Source organism: Notolepis coatsorum (genome assembly GCF_963971535.1).
Source record: "Notolepis coatsorum genome assembly, chromosome: 8".
NCBI classification, from domain to species: Eukaryota; Metazoa; Chordata; class Actinopteri; order Aulopiformes; family Paralepididae; genus Notolepis; species Notolepis coatsorum.
In genome coordinates this window covers 117,739,183-117,757,640 of record NC_140172.1, presented here as the reverse complement: position 1 = coordinate 117,757,640, position 18,458 = coordinate 117,739,183, and the positions used below count along the sequence as shown (strand labels likewise).

Here is an 18,458-nt window from a genome sequence, read left to right as displayed (position 1 = left end):
AAGTGGTAGTAGATCTGGTTACTGCTGTTGCCTCTTTCAGAGATCTAATAATGCAGTCTTCATAGATTGCAAGTGTAAAGCACTGATAATCTCAACAACCTTCTTTCTGTCTTTTGTCTAGATTTTGCTGTGCTTAAAATGGCTCATGCATTGGCCGGGAAACGAACCCGGGCTCCCGCGTGGCAGGCGAGAATTCTACCACTGAACCACCAATGCTCTACTTATGTGACTTTTGACTCCCAAAATTCCACCAGTGAGAGAACCAGTGTTGCAGTCAAAGATTAAACAAGTGTCCCTTCCTCTGTCGTCAATTTTCTCTGTGACCTAGACACTGAAAAATGGCCGGCAGTTCAAGTCTGTTCCAAAGTGGTAGTAGATCTGGTTACTGCTGTTGCCTCTTTCAGAGATCTAATAATGCAGTCTTCATAGATTGCAAGTGTAAAGCACTGATATCTCAACAACCTTCTTTCTGTCTTTTTGTCTAGATTTTGCTGTGCTTAAAAATGGCTCATGCATTGGCCGGGAATCGAACCTGGGCCTCGCGCGTGGCAGGCGAGAATTCTACAACTGAACCACCAATGCTCTACTTATGTGACTTTTGACTACAATACTGTATAAGGTCCCGACTTGCAATTCCTGGTAAATATCAAGTGCTTATTGTCAATTTGCGTATTCATAGATCCTTGTGTTCTCAGGGTAAAGGTGTAGAGAACCTGCTAAGCAACTTTCAGTCGTTTTCTTTTTTTTATCTACTTTTTCTCCCCATTTTTCTATTTTTCTCCCGTCCCCAATTTCGTATCGTCCAATTCTACCTTCCCCTGTCTCGAACGTTGTTAGGCCATGCCTCCCACAAGCCGGCTGCAATGTGGACGAAGCCTTGCATCACGTGTCCCCATCCGGTACTCGAGGAGTTTATAGAACAATTTGGTGGGGGAAAAAAACACATTTTATACAAAGATATTCAAAATAGAAATCCTTTAAGGGTGTAAAATACACCTGGGGGGTGTCTATAAGTACTTAAGGATTTTAGTTCACTTCAGCGTGACTAGTGAAGTTAACTGGTGTTCTCCTCAATATCTCCCGTTCAGTTTTCTGGCTAGTGAGGGTTATTTATTTACATCACGAAGGAATGAAAACTAAAGGGGCAGGTTACTAATGGTTGCTAATGGTTACTAATGGTTATTATCGCCGATTACAGGAGTGGCTCCTTTTTATTTTTATTTATTTAACCTTTATTTATCCAGGCAAGCAATTAAGAACAAATTCTTATATACAAAAGCAGCCTGTCCAAAAAGCAAAGGCCTTTTTGTGGGAAGGGGGGGGGGGGGGGGGGGGGGGGGGGGGGAGGCTCTGCTTCGGACGTGCTCAGACTTCTTCTTCTCATGAGAAAACTGTTCCAGAATTTCACAAAACGCTCATGAGGCCTTGCACAGAATGTTTGTGTAATTGTCTCTCTTTCAACATGGCTGCCTGTAGCCATTGGTCACCACTTTAGAAAGAGAAATGCCAAATTCCTGTGCTAGAGTAGGTTAAAACGTTGGAAAAACGGGATATCACTGTTCCACTGTGATTATTTACAAGATTCCAGCAATAAAATAATATTTTTTTTTAGATATTTCTCTTATATCAACACATAGCAACTGTTGTTCTTGCTCATAATAGCAACCGTTGTCTCATGAACATGAAGGAGAAATGGGCATTCCAAACATTCCGTCAAAGGCCTCTATTATTCCAAATTCGCAACCAAAACGAATGTTAAGATTGTGCCACAACAGCAGACTTGCCAAAAAAGGCAAGATTGATCGGCCAGCCATTGAGGAGGAAAATGGATGCAGACAGAAGGACTGTGTTTTCCTCATTTTATAGTAGGATTGTATAGTAGGATTGTCTGTTTGATCAGGTCTGTTGTAAGACCTGTTGTAAAATATTAAAACACTCAGGTTGACCTGAGGGGGCGTGCCGTATATCCCTCTCATTACTTATTGACAAACCCCTATCCATGTGGTGTGTGTGTGTGCGTGTGCTGCGTGTGTGTACACTTGCAGGTGGTGGGTTGACATTATTGGGTTATGGTAATAGCACACATGTACATACACATGGAGTCTCTCGCTCTCTCTCACACACACACACATACTCACACTTATTCTCACACACATTAATGGGGGTCACAGAATGTAGAGTGGATGAGACTAAGTTAGGTGCTGTGTGTGTGTGTGTGTGTGTGATATGCCTTTCTTTGGTCCTGAGCTAGGGCTTCCAGCTTTTCAGGTCAAATCCAAAGCTTTTGAAGAAGGCTTTCAGGGTATCCTTGTAGTGCTTTTTGGGGCCACGTTGCGCTCACTTGCCATTTAATTTGATGGCAGCAGCCAGAGCACAGTCATCCGCAAACTGTGGCTTGCATCCTCCGCGTTTTTGGCTTCTATCTTCCACAGATCTAATAGCCCACCATCCAAATGGTTAGATGAAGCTAATTCCGATGGAATGAGTCTCGCTGCATTTCACAAAACTCTGCTGAAGTGCATCGGCGCCTGGAGGCAGCCTTGCTTCGTTTGTGAGTGGATACGGATCGGATGCTGGCCATCATGTGATCGTGTACGGTAGTTTGCGCACTGTGCCTGTGAACCTGTCTGAACACCCGTACTTGGCCATGATCTTCCATAGGCCCCTCCTGGCAGACTGTGTCAAGTGGTTTGGTTAGATCAACGAATGCCATATATAGATCAGCATTTTGTTCTGACATGCACGCACACGCACACACACACACACACACACACACACACACATCACCCCTGCAAAATTCTACTGCCAGAACAGCTATAAATATTTATGTCCCTCCAAACTCATATTTATTTCATCCAACAGCCCTGATATCAGCATGGCAGAGGGTTGGTTCTGTCGTCAAAAGTAAGAGAGGGATGGATGGAGGGAGAGCGAGATCATTGAAGTGTCCTTGAGCAAGGCACACATATAATTTAATGGGTTCAATGCAGATAATTGGTATTTGTACAAATCTAATCTCCTTTGATACTTTTATCAGTTGGCTGCCAAGAATGTTGATGATGTTCTCATGGAAATCTGCACTGTGTCATGGTCATTGTGTAGAGAGGTGGTGTCTAGACCCTATAGACAAGTTCACTTTTTGACCTTTTTTTCCTAGCGGCGAAACATTTTCACAGAAAAGGTTGTTCATAAACCTACCCCTTACCCTCAACCCTAATCATAACCATTCCCACTACCAAAGAATTACAAAAAAAATATTGGATGTTGTGTTGCCATTGTAACACATCACTGGAATCTTCAGCCAAACGGTGCCGTTGCCATGGTAACACAACATTGGGATGTTCTTCCAAATTATGCTTTTGCCATAGTTATACGTCACCGTTACGAGTCTCTCACCAAACCAACATCAATTTCCATGACAACATTATCAGACATTCTACAGCAACCATCTTGACCACTTGTAAATGTCAATTTGAAAGGGAACGACCATTCTATTAGTTGACGTTCTGTTATTAGGATGGAGGTGTATTGTTCATTGTTCTGTTGTTAGGATGGAGGTGTATTGTTCTGTTAGGATGGAGGCGTATTGTTCTGTGGTTAGGATGGAGGCGTATTGTTCTGTTAGGATGGAGGTGTATTGTTCTGTTGTTAGGATGGAGGCGTATTGTTCTGTGGTTAGGATGGAGGCGTATTGTTCATTGTTCTGTTGTTAGGATGGAGGTGTATTGTTCTGTTAGGATGGAGGCGTATTGTTCTGTGGTTAGGATGGAGGCGTATTGTTCTGTTAGGATGGAGGTGTATTGTTCTGTTGTTAGGATGGAGGCGTATTGTTCTGTGGTTAGGATGGAGGCGTATTGTTCTGTTATTAGGATGGAGGCGTATTGTTCTGTTATTAGGATGGAGGCGTATTGTTCTGTTATTAGGATGGAGGCGTATTGTTCTGTTGTTAGGATGGAGGTGTATTGTTCTGTTGTTAGGATGGAGGTGTATTGTTCTGTGGTTAGGATGGAGGTGTATTGTTCTGTTAGGATGGAGGCGTATTGTTCTGTTATTAGGATGGAGGTGTATTGTTCTGTTAGGATGGAGGCGTATTGTTCTGTGGTTAGGATGGAGGCGTATTGTTCTGTTAGGATGGAGGCGTATTGTTCTGTTAGGATGGAGGCGTATTGTTCTGTTGTTAGGATGGAGGCGTATTGTTCTGTTAGGATGGAGGCGTATTGTTCTGTTAGGATGGAGGCGTATTGTTCTGTGGTTAGGATGGAGGCGTATTGCTCTGTTGTTAGGATGGAGGTGTATTGTTCTGTTAGGATGGAGGCGTATTGCTCTGTTGTTAGGATGGAGGTGTATTGTTCTGTTAGGATGGAGGCGTATTGTTCTGTGGTTAGGATGGAGGCGTATTGCTCTGTTGTTAGGATGGAGGTGTATTGTTCTGTTGTTAGGATGGAGGTGTATTGTTCTGTTAGGATGGAGGCGTATTGTTCTGTTAGGATGGAGGCGTATTGTTCTGTTGTTAGGATGGAGGTGTATTGTTCTGTTAGGATGGAGGTGTATTGTTCTGTTGTTAGGATGGAGGCGTATTGTTCTGTGGTTAGGATGGAGGTGTATTGTTCTGTTATTAGGATGGAGGTGTATTGTTCTGTTATTAGGATGGAGGTGTATTGTTCTGTTATTAGGATGGAGGCGTATTGTTCTGTGGTTAGGATGGAGGTGTATTGTTCTGTTATTAGGATGGAGGCGTATTGTTCTGTTAGGATGGAGGCGTATTGTTCTGTTATTAGGATGGAGGCGTATTGTTCTGTTATTAGGATGGAGGTGTATTGTTCTGTTATTAGGATGGAGGTGTATTGTTCTGTTATTAGGATGGAGGCGTATTGTTCTGTTGTTAGGATGGAGGTGTATTGTTCTGTTAGGATGGAGGCGTATTGTTCTGTGGTTAGGATGGAGGCGTATTGTTCTGTTATTAGGATGGAGGCGTATTGTTCTGTTGTTAGGATGGAGGCGTATTGTTCTGTTGTTAGGATGGAGGCGTATTGTTCTGTTGTTAGGATGGAGGCGTATTGTTCTGTTAGGATGGAAGCGTATTGTTCTGTTAGGATGGAGGTGTATTGTTCTGTTGTTAGGATGGAGGTGTATTGTTCTGTTAGGATGGAGGTGTATTGTTCTGTTGTTAGGATGGAGGCGTATTGTTCTGTTGTTAGGATGGAGGCGTATTGTTCTGTTGTTAGGATGGAGGCGTATTGTTCTGTTGTTAGGATGGAGGCGTATTGTTCTGTTGTTAGGATGGAGGGGTATTGTTCTGTTGTTAGGATGGAGGCGTATTGTTCTGTTAGGATGGAAGCGTATTGTTCTGTTAGGATGGAGGTGTATTGTTCTGTTGTTAGGATGGAGGTGTATTGTTCTGTTAGGATGGAGGTGTATTGTTCTGTTGTTAGGATGGAGGTGTATTGCTCTGTTGTTAGGATGGAGGTGTATTGCTCTGTGGTTAGGATGGAGGTGTATTGTTCTGTTAGGATGGAGGTGTATTGTTCTGTTGTTAATGATGGAGGTGCATCGTGGGAAGAAAAGTCGGAACAGGACGAAGAATAAAGTGGGCAACTGAGACAGGAAGCAAGAGAGGAGAGATAGAAGAGAGGAGAGAGACTGTGAAGAGGCGAACAGAGGGGTGACGCCACTCGGGGGCTTTCATTGTGGCTCCTATTGAGCCGTCTGAGCGACAGCCATTGATGGGCACAATGGGGCCCAACCGATGAGACACTTGACAGGGATAAAGGCTGTGGAGGCCAGGCCTTCACTGCTGCCTGGTAGCAGCCAGGCAACACATGTCAAGGGAAATAACAAGTCTAAAAATAAAGTGCATATACAGTATGACTGGCTGTGTGTAGAGTTGTTCCGATACCAGTATTGAAAAGTCAAGATAGACTGCGCTCACAAATTATAACACTGGGTGCTGAAATCCCGTCGAGTATAATAGAAAGAAAGCAATACGCTTGGACCAGCACTCTCAGATTTTGGTAGATTTAATCGCAGCCTGAAACAAACATGTTTCGGAACTGTAATGTTCCTTCTTCAGTGTTGATGGCTAGCTACATTACAGTTCCGAAACATGTTTGTTTCAGGCTGCGATTAAATCTACCAAAATCTGAGAGTGCTGGTCCAAGCGTATTGCTTTCTTCCGATACCAGTATTGGAAATGCCTCCGATACAGCCTAAAATGCTGCTATCGGTATCGGCGAGTACGCCGAAAGTCTAGCCTCCGATCCCATATGACGTAATTTATCAACAACACGGGCGGTATCCTCCTGCTGAGAGTGAGCATTATAAAACAAACGTGTTTTTAATCGAACGTGAATTAAAGTGTCAATGCTGTTTGTCATTTTAACAGCAGATACTTTCTTAAATGCCATCGTCCCGACAGAGCGGTGTTGACGGGGAGCTCTGATATGTTCGCTTGCTGGTGTTATTAGCATTAGCTGAAAAGCTAGTTTTAGCTTAACGTTACCTTGGCTAAAGTTGGGACTATTCATAATCCAGCAATAATGGCTGCAGATCTGCAAGCAAAGTACAGCAAGTTGGCAAAGGAGTATTCCAAGGTAAATCACTTTTTCACCAGTAACGTTACATTCTTTCCATCTAGCTCACGTTAACTGGCTAACCTAGCTCACGTTAACTGGCTAACCTAGCTCACATTAACTGGCTAAGTGTCGTCACTGATCGACCTCTCCCTCTCACATGCACGCAATTAATGACATGTTGCGGACAGCCATACCGGTGACAATGTTTAGCTTTTAGTGCCAAATGATAAGAGTCTGAGGCGGAGTCTCAAAAGAGAATGTTGAATATTTATTGTACATTCAAAATCACAACAGAGCCTCTGCTACTAGCTAACTAAACCGGAGCAGACTAGATAGGAAGTGCAATAACGTATAATGTCCGTGCGGACCCAATGTCCCAACAACCTTTCCGTGGGTGAACTCATTGAGCATAGTTGTCAATTAATGATACTAATACTAATCTATATAATCACCTGTTGTTGAATAAATAGTACCATTACTTTCTAGTTATTACTAAAAAACAGTATTTATAAAACAGTAGCTGTAAAAATATATATATTTATAATTTATATAATATAAATATATATATATTTTTTATGTATGCACTGGTATCGGATCAGTATCGGTATCGGCCGATACCCAAAGCTTAGGTATCGGAATCGGATCGGGAAGGAAGAAATTGTATCGGAACATCTCTAGCTGTGTGTGTGTGGCTCATATATATATATAAGATAAGATATTCCTTTATTGATCCCCTTGGGGAAATTCAGGCATCATAGCAGCATGGGGGGGAGGGGGGAGGGGTACAGGTAGTAAAACAACACAGTATACAGGTAGTAAAAGACAACACAGGCAGTGTAAACAATTTGATCAATATGGTCAATATAATTTACTATCTGACTAGCTGAGGAATATTCACATTATTCACAGTGTCACATGAGGTGCAGTATGCAGGAGGTAGTGTTATAATAATTTACTATCTACTGAGTATACATTAATCAAAGTACCAGGGTAGTCTACTTTGTCCCCCTTGGGTTCCTATAAGTCCCAGGTCAATGTCTGGTAGCAGTCGCTGTCGCTGCCCCCTGTTGTGGGGCCTGGAGGCTGCTAGTCGCTGCCCACTGTTGTGGAGCCTGATGGCCGCTGGTATGAAGGACTGTCCGAGGCGGTTAGTTGAGTGTCGGGGGGGGGGATGAGTCCTGTGGCTGAACGAGCTTCTCATCTTGACTAGCTCGTCGTAGAGGGGGTGGTAGGGGTTCTCCATGATGGCATCCAGCTTCCTTATCATCCCCCTCTCTACCATCACCTCAAGTCTAGGTAGCTCGACTCCCACCACAGAGCTAGCCTTCCTCACCAGCTTGTTGAGCTTGTTGGTGTCCCTTGAGTTGATGTAGCCTCCCCAGCATGCCACAGCATAGAAGAGGATGCTGGCCACAACAGACTGGTAAAAATATATATATATATGTGTGTGTGTGTGTGTGTGTGTGTGTGTGTGTGTGTGTGAGTGTGTGTGTGTGTTGTGTGTGTTGTGTGTGTGTGTGTGTGTGTGTGTGTGTGTGTGTGTGTGTGTGTGTGTGTGTGTGTGTGTGTGTGTGTGTGTGTGTGTGTGTGTGTGTGTGTGTGTGTGTGTGTGTGTGTGTGTGTGTGTGTGTGTGTGTGTGTGTGTGTGTGTGTGGCTCATACACATACTTGTTGCATGTGTGTGTGCATATGTGTGTGAGATCAGCCAGACAGGACATTCTTTTTGCAGGGCTTTGAGGTTAGTATTGGCTCTGATATGTCGATACCACTGGACTAAGTGGACTTGTTCTATTATTGTTTGTGTTCAATGAGTTTTGTCTAAAATGTGAACACAAATAAAGATATTAAAGTGTGTGTTAATGTGTGTTTGGTGTATTGTAGTGTGTAATCTAAAGTGGGTATATTGTCCATCTATCGGGGGAGATTGCAGGAGTGACGCAGAATGTGTGTGTATTTTAACGTGCTTGTGTGTATTGCAGTGTGTAATCTAAAGTGTATATGTCGTCGTCAGGTGAGGAACCTCTGCTACATGGTGACGCGGAGGGAGAAGATGAAGAGGAGCCTGTGTGACCTTCAGGAGAAGATCTTTCAACCTGCAGATACAGCTGCTGGAGGAGGACATGACTGAAGGTAGGGGAGAGGAGAGAGAGAGAGAGGAGAGAGAGAGAGAGAGAGAGAGAGAGAGAGAGAGATGAGAGAGAGAGAGAGAGAGAGAGAGAGAGAGAGAGAGAGAGAGAGAGAAGAGAGAGAGAGAGAGAGAGAGAGAGTAGAGAGAGAAGAGAGATGAGAGAGAGAGAAGAGATGAGAGGAGAGAGAAGAGAGGAGAGAGAGAAGAGAGAGAGAGAGAGAGGAAGAGAGAGAGAGAAGAGAGAGAGAGAGGATGGGAGAGAGGATGGGAGAGAGTGGCCAATGGAAGAGAGGACTGCGTCACATGAACTATGTGCCCGTTATGCGTGGGTGGGCACAGTGAAGTGTAGTAGTTGATGTGCGCCGTACTGTATGTGTGTGTGAGAGGGAAAGAACCCTGACAGAGAAGTCGCATGAAATGCAGGTGAAAAGTGGAAGAAACTCTGTGTTCTCACGTGTTTCCAACATGATTGTGTGGGACATGTCCACATTTAACCTCTTGACTCATTCTGCGCCTGTCACGAGAAAAGTCGGGTTAACTCACCAACCGCTCAGCGCCAATCACGAGAAAACTCGGGTTTTAATCGTTATTTCTTTTATTAGCTATATTATCCATACATTTTTCATCCATCCAGCCTGGGTGTTATCATTGGGAATGGGTCTGAGCTCCCCCCCCCCCCCCCCTCCCCTTCATATGCAATGCCGGACAACATGGGACGGACCTCCACGAGCAGTATTTGGAATGGCGATCAGATAATTGGATTATTTTCTTTGCATTACATCAGAGACAAGGTAAGAACATTATATATCCAATCTTGCGTTGATCTGATATTTCTTTCTCCTGCGATCGAAGCTGTCTGTGTGTGTTGTGTGTGGCTGTTTACCGTTGGCTGGGGGGGGGGGGGGGTGAGCGCCCCGCTACAAGCCCTGTTTCATTCTTGCATGAGGAAGGATAATAACGATAATCTAGTGTTGATTTCAGGAAGATTCGATAATCAGGCAAAAAATTACAATGTGATAAGTGCATTCCACTAAAACAACGCTATTATCGTGTCTTTTCCTGGGATTACTAAGAATCACCAAAACTATACTCATATTCAAAACGGTATAAAACGGAAATGTACGGATGAAAAAACAATCTGTTTTTTGCATGTTGACCAGAAGCAACTCATTGACAATCGGCTGTGTTATTAGACCCATAGCTATAATATAAGATATATTTTAAGTACTAGGCAAATTTCGCAGTCTCCCCATTGATTAAAGTGATGGCGTTCTAGCGCCCCCTGGCGCTGAATGAGTTAACAGGCGCCCCCAAAAGTGGCCATTTTTGTTTTCATTTGAGGACTGCATACTTTTTTTGCAAACCAAAATACTATACGTTATACTTATAGCACATACATGAGCCTGTATATTTTCTGTAGTAGTTGCAATATCCAGAAGTAGTATATCCATGTCCAAATTTCATACAAATCCGTTCAGAAATGAGTGATTATGAGTGATTTTGGTAAAAAAGTGAGAGAAAAAAAAGGTTCTGCAGAAAACAATTTCCTCATTGACTCTAATGCATTCGGGGGAAATGTCTCTTCCTGTTTTCGCTCGTGACTTTTCACCTAGATCCCTGATTCGCTCATCCCCACGTGGGGTATCATTGGAAAGCCACACTCATTGGTTACAACCCTGTCCTATAATTTTCGAGATCGCCAAATGATTGACGGAGCGAGTTGCGGGTGGTATTCGAAAAAAAAAAAAAAAACTGTGCCATGTACTCACATATCGACATGTAACTCGAGAACAGCTGAATGGATTTTGTCGCCTGAAATGGCAACAAAACAGGCAACAAATAGGGCTTTAATTCGATATATTGTATACAGAAATATGCACACCCGAGCCACTAGAGGTCACCAAAGTGGCGTCGGGCGCCGGCGGGCAAATCGTCCTCAAGAGGGCCCGTGGCCGGGCCGTTGCACGTTAAGAGTTAAAGCAGCAAGGGGCGGCTAGGTGGTGTAGTGGGCAAGGCACTCGCCACCAGTGTGGAGACGCTAGGATTCGCGTGTTCGAATCCAGCTCTCCACATTGTTTTTCAGTTTGGCTGGTCGTCCGCAGTAATACACATTGGCCGTATTACGGGGAGGGAAAACTGAAGGGTGGGGATCGAACGTTGTGAACAAGCGACTCCTACAAGTCGGTTGGTGCGCCTGCGCAGTAGAATCAGGAAGTGTCGGGGGCAGCGTGAGCCTCCTACGCGTTACTCCTCGTCACTGAGAGATCGAGCTGAGCAGGTGAAAAGATGCGACTGCTGTTACCTCAGGTACCGGAGGGGACTTGTGCTATGTATGACTTAGTCCACATTGCAGCCGGCTTGTGGGAGGCAAGAAACAGCGTTCGTGACAGGGGAGGGTTGAATTGGATGATACGAAATTGGGATGGAAGAAAATATAGAAAAATGGGAGAAAAAGTGGATAAAAAAAAAAAGAGTTAAAGCAGCAATAAACAATTTTCTGACCACTAGGGGGCCGCAGGTTGCCACTATGAACAAACTCTAGGTATTAAGGTATCATCTTAAAAATGCCTCACCGGTACAATCTTGTTGTAACTAAGAGATTTGTTTTTTTGGCCACTGCTTACAATATGTGTACTACGTACAAGTGTTTCAAGCACGTACAACTTTCTCTTTTTATTTATTTATTTTTAAATGCATAGATTTAGAAACTAGGCTGAGCTAAAGCGCAGGTCGGGTTTTGTCAACAAAGAAAGGAAACGATGGAATAACAACAGATTGGCTGCTGGTAGCGCACGGTTGATCGAGTAGGACACCATGACTCAATGAGACCTTCTGATAGCAGGGTTGATTGATCGAGTAGGACACCATGACTCAATGAGACCTTCTGATAGCAGGGTTGACAGTGGTTCCCAAAGTCGGGGTCGCGACCCAAAGGTGGGCCGCGAGCAGCCACGGGTGGGCCGCGAGATGATTTAAAAAAAATTAAAAAAAATAAAAAAATATATTTTTTTTATTTTTTATTTTTTTATTTTTTATTTTTTTATTTAAATTTTTTTTGTCAGGCCACTGAACTTAGAAGCAGGCCAGGACAGTGTTTCTAGTTGTATTCTAAAATTCTATTCTATTGTATTCTAAAATGTGACTATATGGTTTTATATTAACTTAATAAATAAACAAAAACGAAAAATCTACTTATTTCAACGAACATTTCAAACTAAATAACAGATTATGCACATAAAACGCTGAAAACAACCGAAGCAACAATAGTATTTTAATGAGGCTATTATTATTATCATTATTATTTTGCAACAAGTTAGCCCTCTCATAAATAGCACATATAAATGAATAACTAACTTGAACTAACTTAATAGGATTGAAGTGATATTTGGCTTAAAAAATCGGTCGCATGGCAAAAAAAAAAAAAAAAAAAAGCCAGACGATGTGCATTGGGCCACGGCTCTCTGACGCCTTATTTTCTGGGCCCCGGCCTGAAAAGTTTGGGAACCCCTGGAGTAGGACACCATGACTCAATGATACCTTTTTGTAGCAGGTAGTCAAAAGAGGTTTTGAAAATGTGAAAAATACTGTCAGAAAATAGTTATTGCAGCTTTAATTTATATGATCCCACATGTGTTAGGAGTATGGGAAGATGTCAGTGATCACGTGCAGCTTGTGTGAATGTATCCCGATCATATGTGAAACAGGAAAACGAATGCACCTCAGATGTTAGTGTGGCATTTGAGTCAGATGTGGCGACTTTCGGGGGTTTATGTGGTGTTTAAGACACATTTTTCCAGATACAATGGAAGCCCTTGGCAGTGGTGAATTGGCAGAAAATAACGGTGAAAGATTATAATAGAAGGGCGTCTGGATTTTTGTATCAAGGCGAGAATGAGACCGGTATGGTCCTTAAAAGCACTTCACCTCTACCTTCCTCTCTCCTCATATTCTGTTGGCTTCATTACATCTTACATCTTTGCTCTTTTTGAAGGTTTGATTTTGAGGGACTTTGCAGTATCTATTCTGGAGTTCTCTGAACCAAGGCTAACTAAAACATTAGACATCCTTCCCTCTTTTACTAGCAAAGGAGTGGATTCTCTTCACGTCCTAAACAGGGAAGCACTCAACGACACAGTACAGTTCCTTTGTTGACATTGTTGAGTTGTTGCAGTATGCCGCCAGATGGGAAATGTGCTTTGATCTTTAGTTTTCTGAAGCAGCAGGTCGATGAACACAGACAACAACTATCAAACGATGGAGTACTTGTTTGCTCAGACACATGGCGGAAACCATATAAATAGATTTAGATCTGTTTCACGTCCACTCTACACAGGTGATTGACCCACTAGAAGTCTTTAATTCAGTACCACTGTGGTCACGGGACCACAGAAGGGCAAAGGCTAAACTTAACATGATGTCAGAAGTGTATTGAGGGTTTTCATCATGGTTTATTCTACATCCTCCATTCCAAAATCTAGTCAATATAGTAAATCTAGTCATCTGGTCATTGGTCCATCCATAGTTCATTAGATGAGTTTGGTTGGACCATTTAGATTTGGATACTTAAATTCATTGTTCCACTACCAGTAGCTGATACCCAAGACATTCCTGGAGAATTGTAAGGGTTGCCTGTGTGAAGTAACAGCCACCATCAGGCCTAAATTAAAAGTAATGGCTGGATTGCCATGAGATTTTCTGTGCACATTCATGACCCCAATAGGAAAAGAAAACGATGATGTTGGTGACCCCATGACCTTTTCTCAGGCGCCACCATCAGGCCAAACTGAGAACAAGATATCGTGAAAAGTAATGGCTGGATTGCCATAAGATCTGCTGTGCATGACACCAAAAAGACAAGATCTCCTCTACAGTAAACACAATTTGCTGTGTTCTAGAGGGAGAAACCTGTTGATTTTGGTGACTCCATGACCTTTCCTCTAGCGCCACCATATGGATTTATAGCCTGGGTCTGTCAAGACTGTCAACATCAGCAACTCTTGTTTCTGTCACCTACCCAGTGTTGCATGTGAAAGTGATGGCAACGGTGGGAGATTGGTAGGCCGTGGCGGAGGTCTTTCTCTAGTTGTCATGGTAATAGTGAACTCTAGTTGCCGTGGTAATAATAGTTAACTGAAGCTTTCAAGACCCAGTGGCTCTGTCATAATGTGTGTCATGTGTGTGTGTGTGTGTGTGTGTGTGTGTGTGTGTGTGTGTGTGTGTGTGTGTGTGTGTGTGTGTGTGTGTGTGTGTGTAGTCAAGTCAACATTATTTTTATAGCACGTTTACAAATGACTAAAGCCAAACCAAAGTGTTTCACAGGTACATGATAAAAACACATACAATGCAGTAATACGTTTTATTTTTTTTAAATACACTAAAATAACAGAAAAAGGCATTGTACAATTAGGAAAACAAGAGCAAGGTGCAATATAAAAGAGACAAGAAATTAGATTTTTTTTTAAAGTCCAGAGTAACATCAAACGTTGTGTGCATGTGGCAGGCTAACTCTGGTCAAAGGCCAGGGAAAAGAGGTGCGTTTTGAGCAGGGATTTAAAAGCCTCTAGGCTCAGGGCAGATCCTATGTGCGGGGGAGGCTGTTCCAGAGCCGAGGGGCAGCAGCAGTGAAGGCTCTGTCTCCCCTGGTTTTGAGCCTGATCCTAGGCACCTCCAGCAGCAGCTGGTCAGCAAACCTTAGGGCTCCGGATGGGGTGTGGTGGTGCAGGAGCTCAACCAGGTACAGTGGAGCCAGCACGTGTAGTGCTTTAAAAACAGTCAGTAATCATTTTAAATCGATGCAGAAACGGACGGGGAGCCAGTGGAGTGAAGCCAGGACTGGTGTAATGTGGTCACTTTTCCTAGTACCAGTGAGAAGACGGGCAGCCGCATTTTGAACTAGTTGTAGGCGACGGAGCAGCGACTGGTCAATGGCAACATACAGTGCATTACAGTAATCCAGCTGAGTCGAAATGAAGGCATGGATCACCCTCTCCAGATCCTTCTGAGAGAGGTATGCTTTGGTCTTTGCCAGGAGTCTGGGGTGGTTTTAACCAACGAGCTAACCTGTTTATCGAATTTAAAAGCACTGTCAAAGATTACTCCAAGGTTTCTGACAGAGGAGCGGATATTTGAGACATACATACATACATACATACATACATACATACATACATACATACATACATACATACATACATACACACACACACACACACACACACACACACACACACACACACACACACACACACATACACACACACACACACACACACACACACACACACACACACACACACACACACACACACACACACACACACACCAGCGTTTCCGTTAGCCGGTAATTACCGGTATTTGACCGGCAAAATCTGGTGAAGTCCCACATATCTAATCTCTCCGGTCATAATGTCCGGTGAAAATAATTCCCTCTAAACACAATTAGATTATTTGAATTGTATTAAAATAGGCTAAAATTAAATAGCCTATGCGATGAACGAAACAATCATTACATTTGTCGTTGCTTCACCAAGCAGCCGGTCAATGACATCCTGTGTCAGCGAGCTGGCAGCTGATATATTTACGTGAAGCATGGCTTGGCAGGGTGCAGTACTCCAATTCAGCCATTGGCAATTCAGCTGTTGGGTGGGGGCGCTGCTGACACCGCTGCTCTGCTCTGTCTGCTCCTGCTCCATGCTTCACGTAAATATATCAGCTGCCAGCTCGCTGACACAGGATGTCATTGACCGGCTGCTTGGTGAAGCAACGACAAATGTAATGATTGTTTCGTTCATCGCATAGGCTATTTAATTTTAGCCTATTTTAATACAATTCAAATAATCAAATTGTGCTTAGAGGGAATTATTTTCACCGGACATTATGAGCAGCAGCACCAAGTCGTTGGGAGGTGGAGATATACATCACGGCGCAAACCCACGATAATGTTGCCGTCTCTCTGCCAAATTTCTTAGTTCTTCGCTTGATATAATTAATACAAATGTCCAATATAACGGAATTCGTTAGCTCATAAAAATGTGATTATAACAGACTGCTGTTTATTAAGGTCGGGCAGACTGCCCACCGACACCTCAAGTCGGCAGCAGCACGCAGTCTCGAGGGACTTATTTTATTTGGAATATATTAATGACTGTATATACGCAAAAGTAGTCTAGTTTTAAGTTAAAATATTATAAATGCCTTGATGATGTCATTCTTTATATAGGCCTATCAATTGTTTTTAAGCTCAATAAACTCTGACCGGAATTTATCCCATTTGTCCGGTAGATTGAAATCTACCGGACACTCAGACCTGCAAAAAAAAATTCTAACGGAAACCCTGACACACACACACACACACCGCCAGACACACTTATAGTACATTCCCATACCCACACAAACATATACACACTTACATAAACACATCAACGCCCACACACACAGCCAAGTAAGCACTCTCACACTGTTACAGCCAGCCAGAAACAAACACACACACACACATACAGTACACACATCTACACATTTACATAAACACACATACACACACTCACAAACACACACACACGCGCACACAAATTTGCACACTTACATAAACACACCTACATACCTGGTATGATAACCGTGGGCAAAAATACCACGGTTTCACGGTATATAAGGACCTTTTCTTTTCTTTTCTTTTTTGAACAAATGTAATTTATTACAATGCACAAACAGTCACCTTTTCTGTAAGTGTTATTTATGAATGTGTGAAGATTGTCTGTATTACACACAGAGGGAACTGTCTGACCACTTTCAAACTATGTACAGAATAAAAAATAATTATGAATATGTAGGCTACATGTCAAAAGGGCAATACGTTTTGTTAATGTAATCTACTTGCACAGATGTATGTTATATAGCCTAGTACTATTCTTACTGGATTAAACATTTAAACAATTCCATCTTTTGTGGTGGATCAACACAATTCACCCACGGAAGTTGGGGATAAGGGTTCCGCATGGACCATATTGTTTGTTACTTTCCTGTCGGCAAACGAGTTCCTGCAAGTAAACAGTGTTGACGTTGAGTTGATGTTTAGGCGCCTCGGGCCTAACAACCACCCCTAGGCGTGATCTAATTCGTATAACACACGACTTCAAGTGATGTAATGCTTTTATACAATGGCCGGATTCACCCAACCTTATTGCTATACAATAAACACACAGTAATTGAAGCATAATGAAGATTTATTCACAAAACCATCCACAGAAAAAGTAGGTCAAATTTTTTTTTTAAGTTGCCTCCGTGTCTAGAAGCAGAGGGAGGTGCTACAAAGCATGCCATCTAACAACAAACTTCATATACCGTAATTCCTCTAATAGTAACCCCGGCTTGTATTTGTTTCAACTGTAGCGGATACCAGGCTTGTATTAGGAGGAGGCATGTATAAGAGAGAGGCCTATATTTCTAATTTTCAAACGGATCATAATGAATAAATCAACATTTTGTGTCAGTTTGAACCCAGTAAAATGCACTGGGTTCATTTATTGAAACCAAGTACTGTATGAAATACGGTAGTAAACAGTGCAATTACAGGTGGTCAAAAAAAGTAAAATAGTGCAATCACAATACTGGTATAATAATAATAACTTTGTTTTATACAATTCTGAGGTAGGCTTACTCTCTTGGTAAACATTAACACCATACCATTATATGGTATTTACTGCACAGCCAGGCCAGCATATAACAACAATAACAAAATATATTGCCTATGGTAAATCCGTTGAGGGAAATACCGTAATTCCTCTAATATACATGAAACCCGGCTTGTATTAGGAGGCCGGCTTATAATTGCTTAGCTCAACAGCGCACCCGGTCATTAATAGAGACCCGGTTTTTAATTGAATACCGGTTACTATTAGAGGAATTACGGTAAATCCCGCAATTTATTATTGTTTTGACAATGGGTCATGACAAACCAATTACATAATCCAACATATGTGTAAACAACTAACATATTCCAGTTGACTGTATCTTTTTTTAATTATTCGTTACGAATATATCCATACTTCCATTGTGTCCGGGACATCCAGTGAAATCGCTTTGTGTGACAGTGTCCTTTTGAAGCAGAGGGAGGTGCTACAAAGCATGCCATCTAACAACAAACTTCATATAAATCCTGCAATTTATTATTGTTTTGACAATGGGTCATGACCAGTGATGCCAGTAACGCGTTACTAAGTAACGCGTTATTGTAATCTGATTACTTTTCCCCGAAAATAGTAATCTAACGCGTTAATCTTTAAAAGCCAGTAATCTGATTGCAGTTACTTGTCCAAGTGGCTGTGCATTACTATTTCGTTACTATCTCATCATAAATTCATAATGCAGGCGGAATGCAGTATTTTATTTCGTTTTCGACAGTCAAAAATACATTTTGAGCTGTTTTTCTTATTTGGGAGTGACGTGGTGTGGCAGTGAAAGGGTTAAATACAAGAATGTGTCCCGCGGCGTGACTGGTCCCTCTGTCTGTGAGTGACTCTGCTTTGGTCCAATCACATTCCCCATCCACAGTCTGCGAATCAGAGGCAGAGTAGGGCGGGTCTTCACAGCACGTCATGTGACATATGCGCCAATCGTGTGACAGCAGGGCTCTGTCGTCGGAGAATTCCACCCCAAAACGCTTGGCAAAATTAAAAGTGAAACCGCAAGATGACTTTTGCGGTTTCTGTTCAGAATTCCACCCCAAAACGCTCGTCTAAACGTAGCCTCAGTCACTACTTCAC

At 42.6% G+C, this 18,458-nt stretch overlaps 1 protein-coding gene across 1 annotated transcript in view; it reads left to right on the top strand.

Annotated features, from left to right (window-relative positions):
- The window catches only part of jade2 (jade family PHD finger 2), a gene marked incomplete at both ends in the record, with an annotated part of 461,718 nt that overhangs the window by 355,107 nt on the left and 88,153 nt on the right, over positions 1-18,458 (top strand). The window contains 2 exon segments of the mRNA XM_084320505.1: positions 8,584-8,658; positions 8,660-8,702. Of these exon segments, the coding sequence (XP_084176631.1) occupies positions 8,584-8,658; positions 8,660-8,702 (118 nt within the window).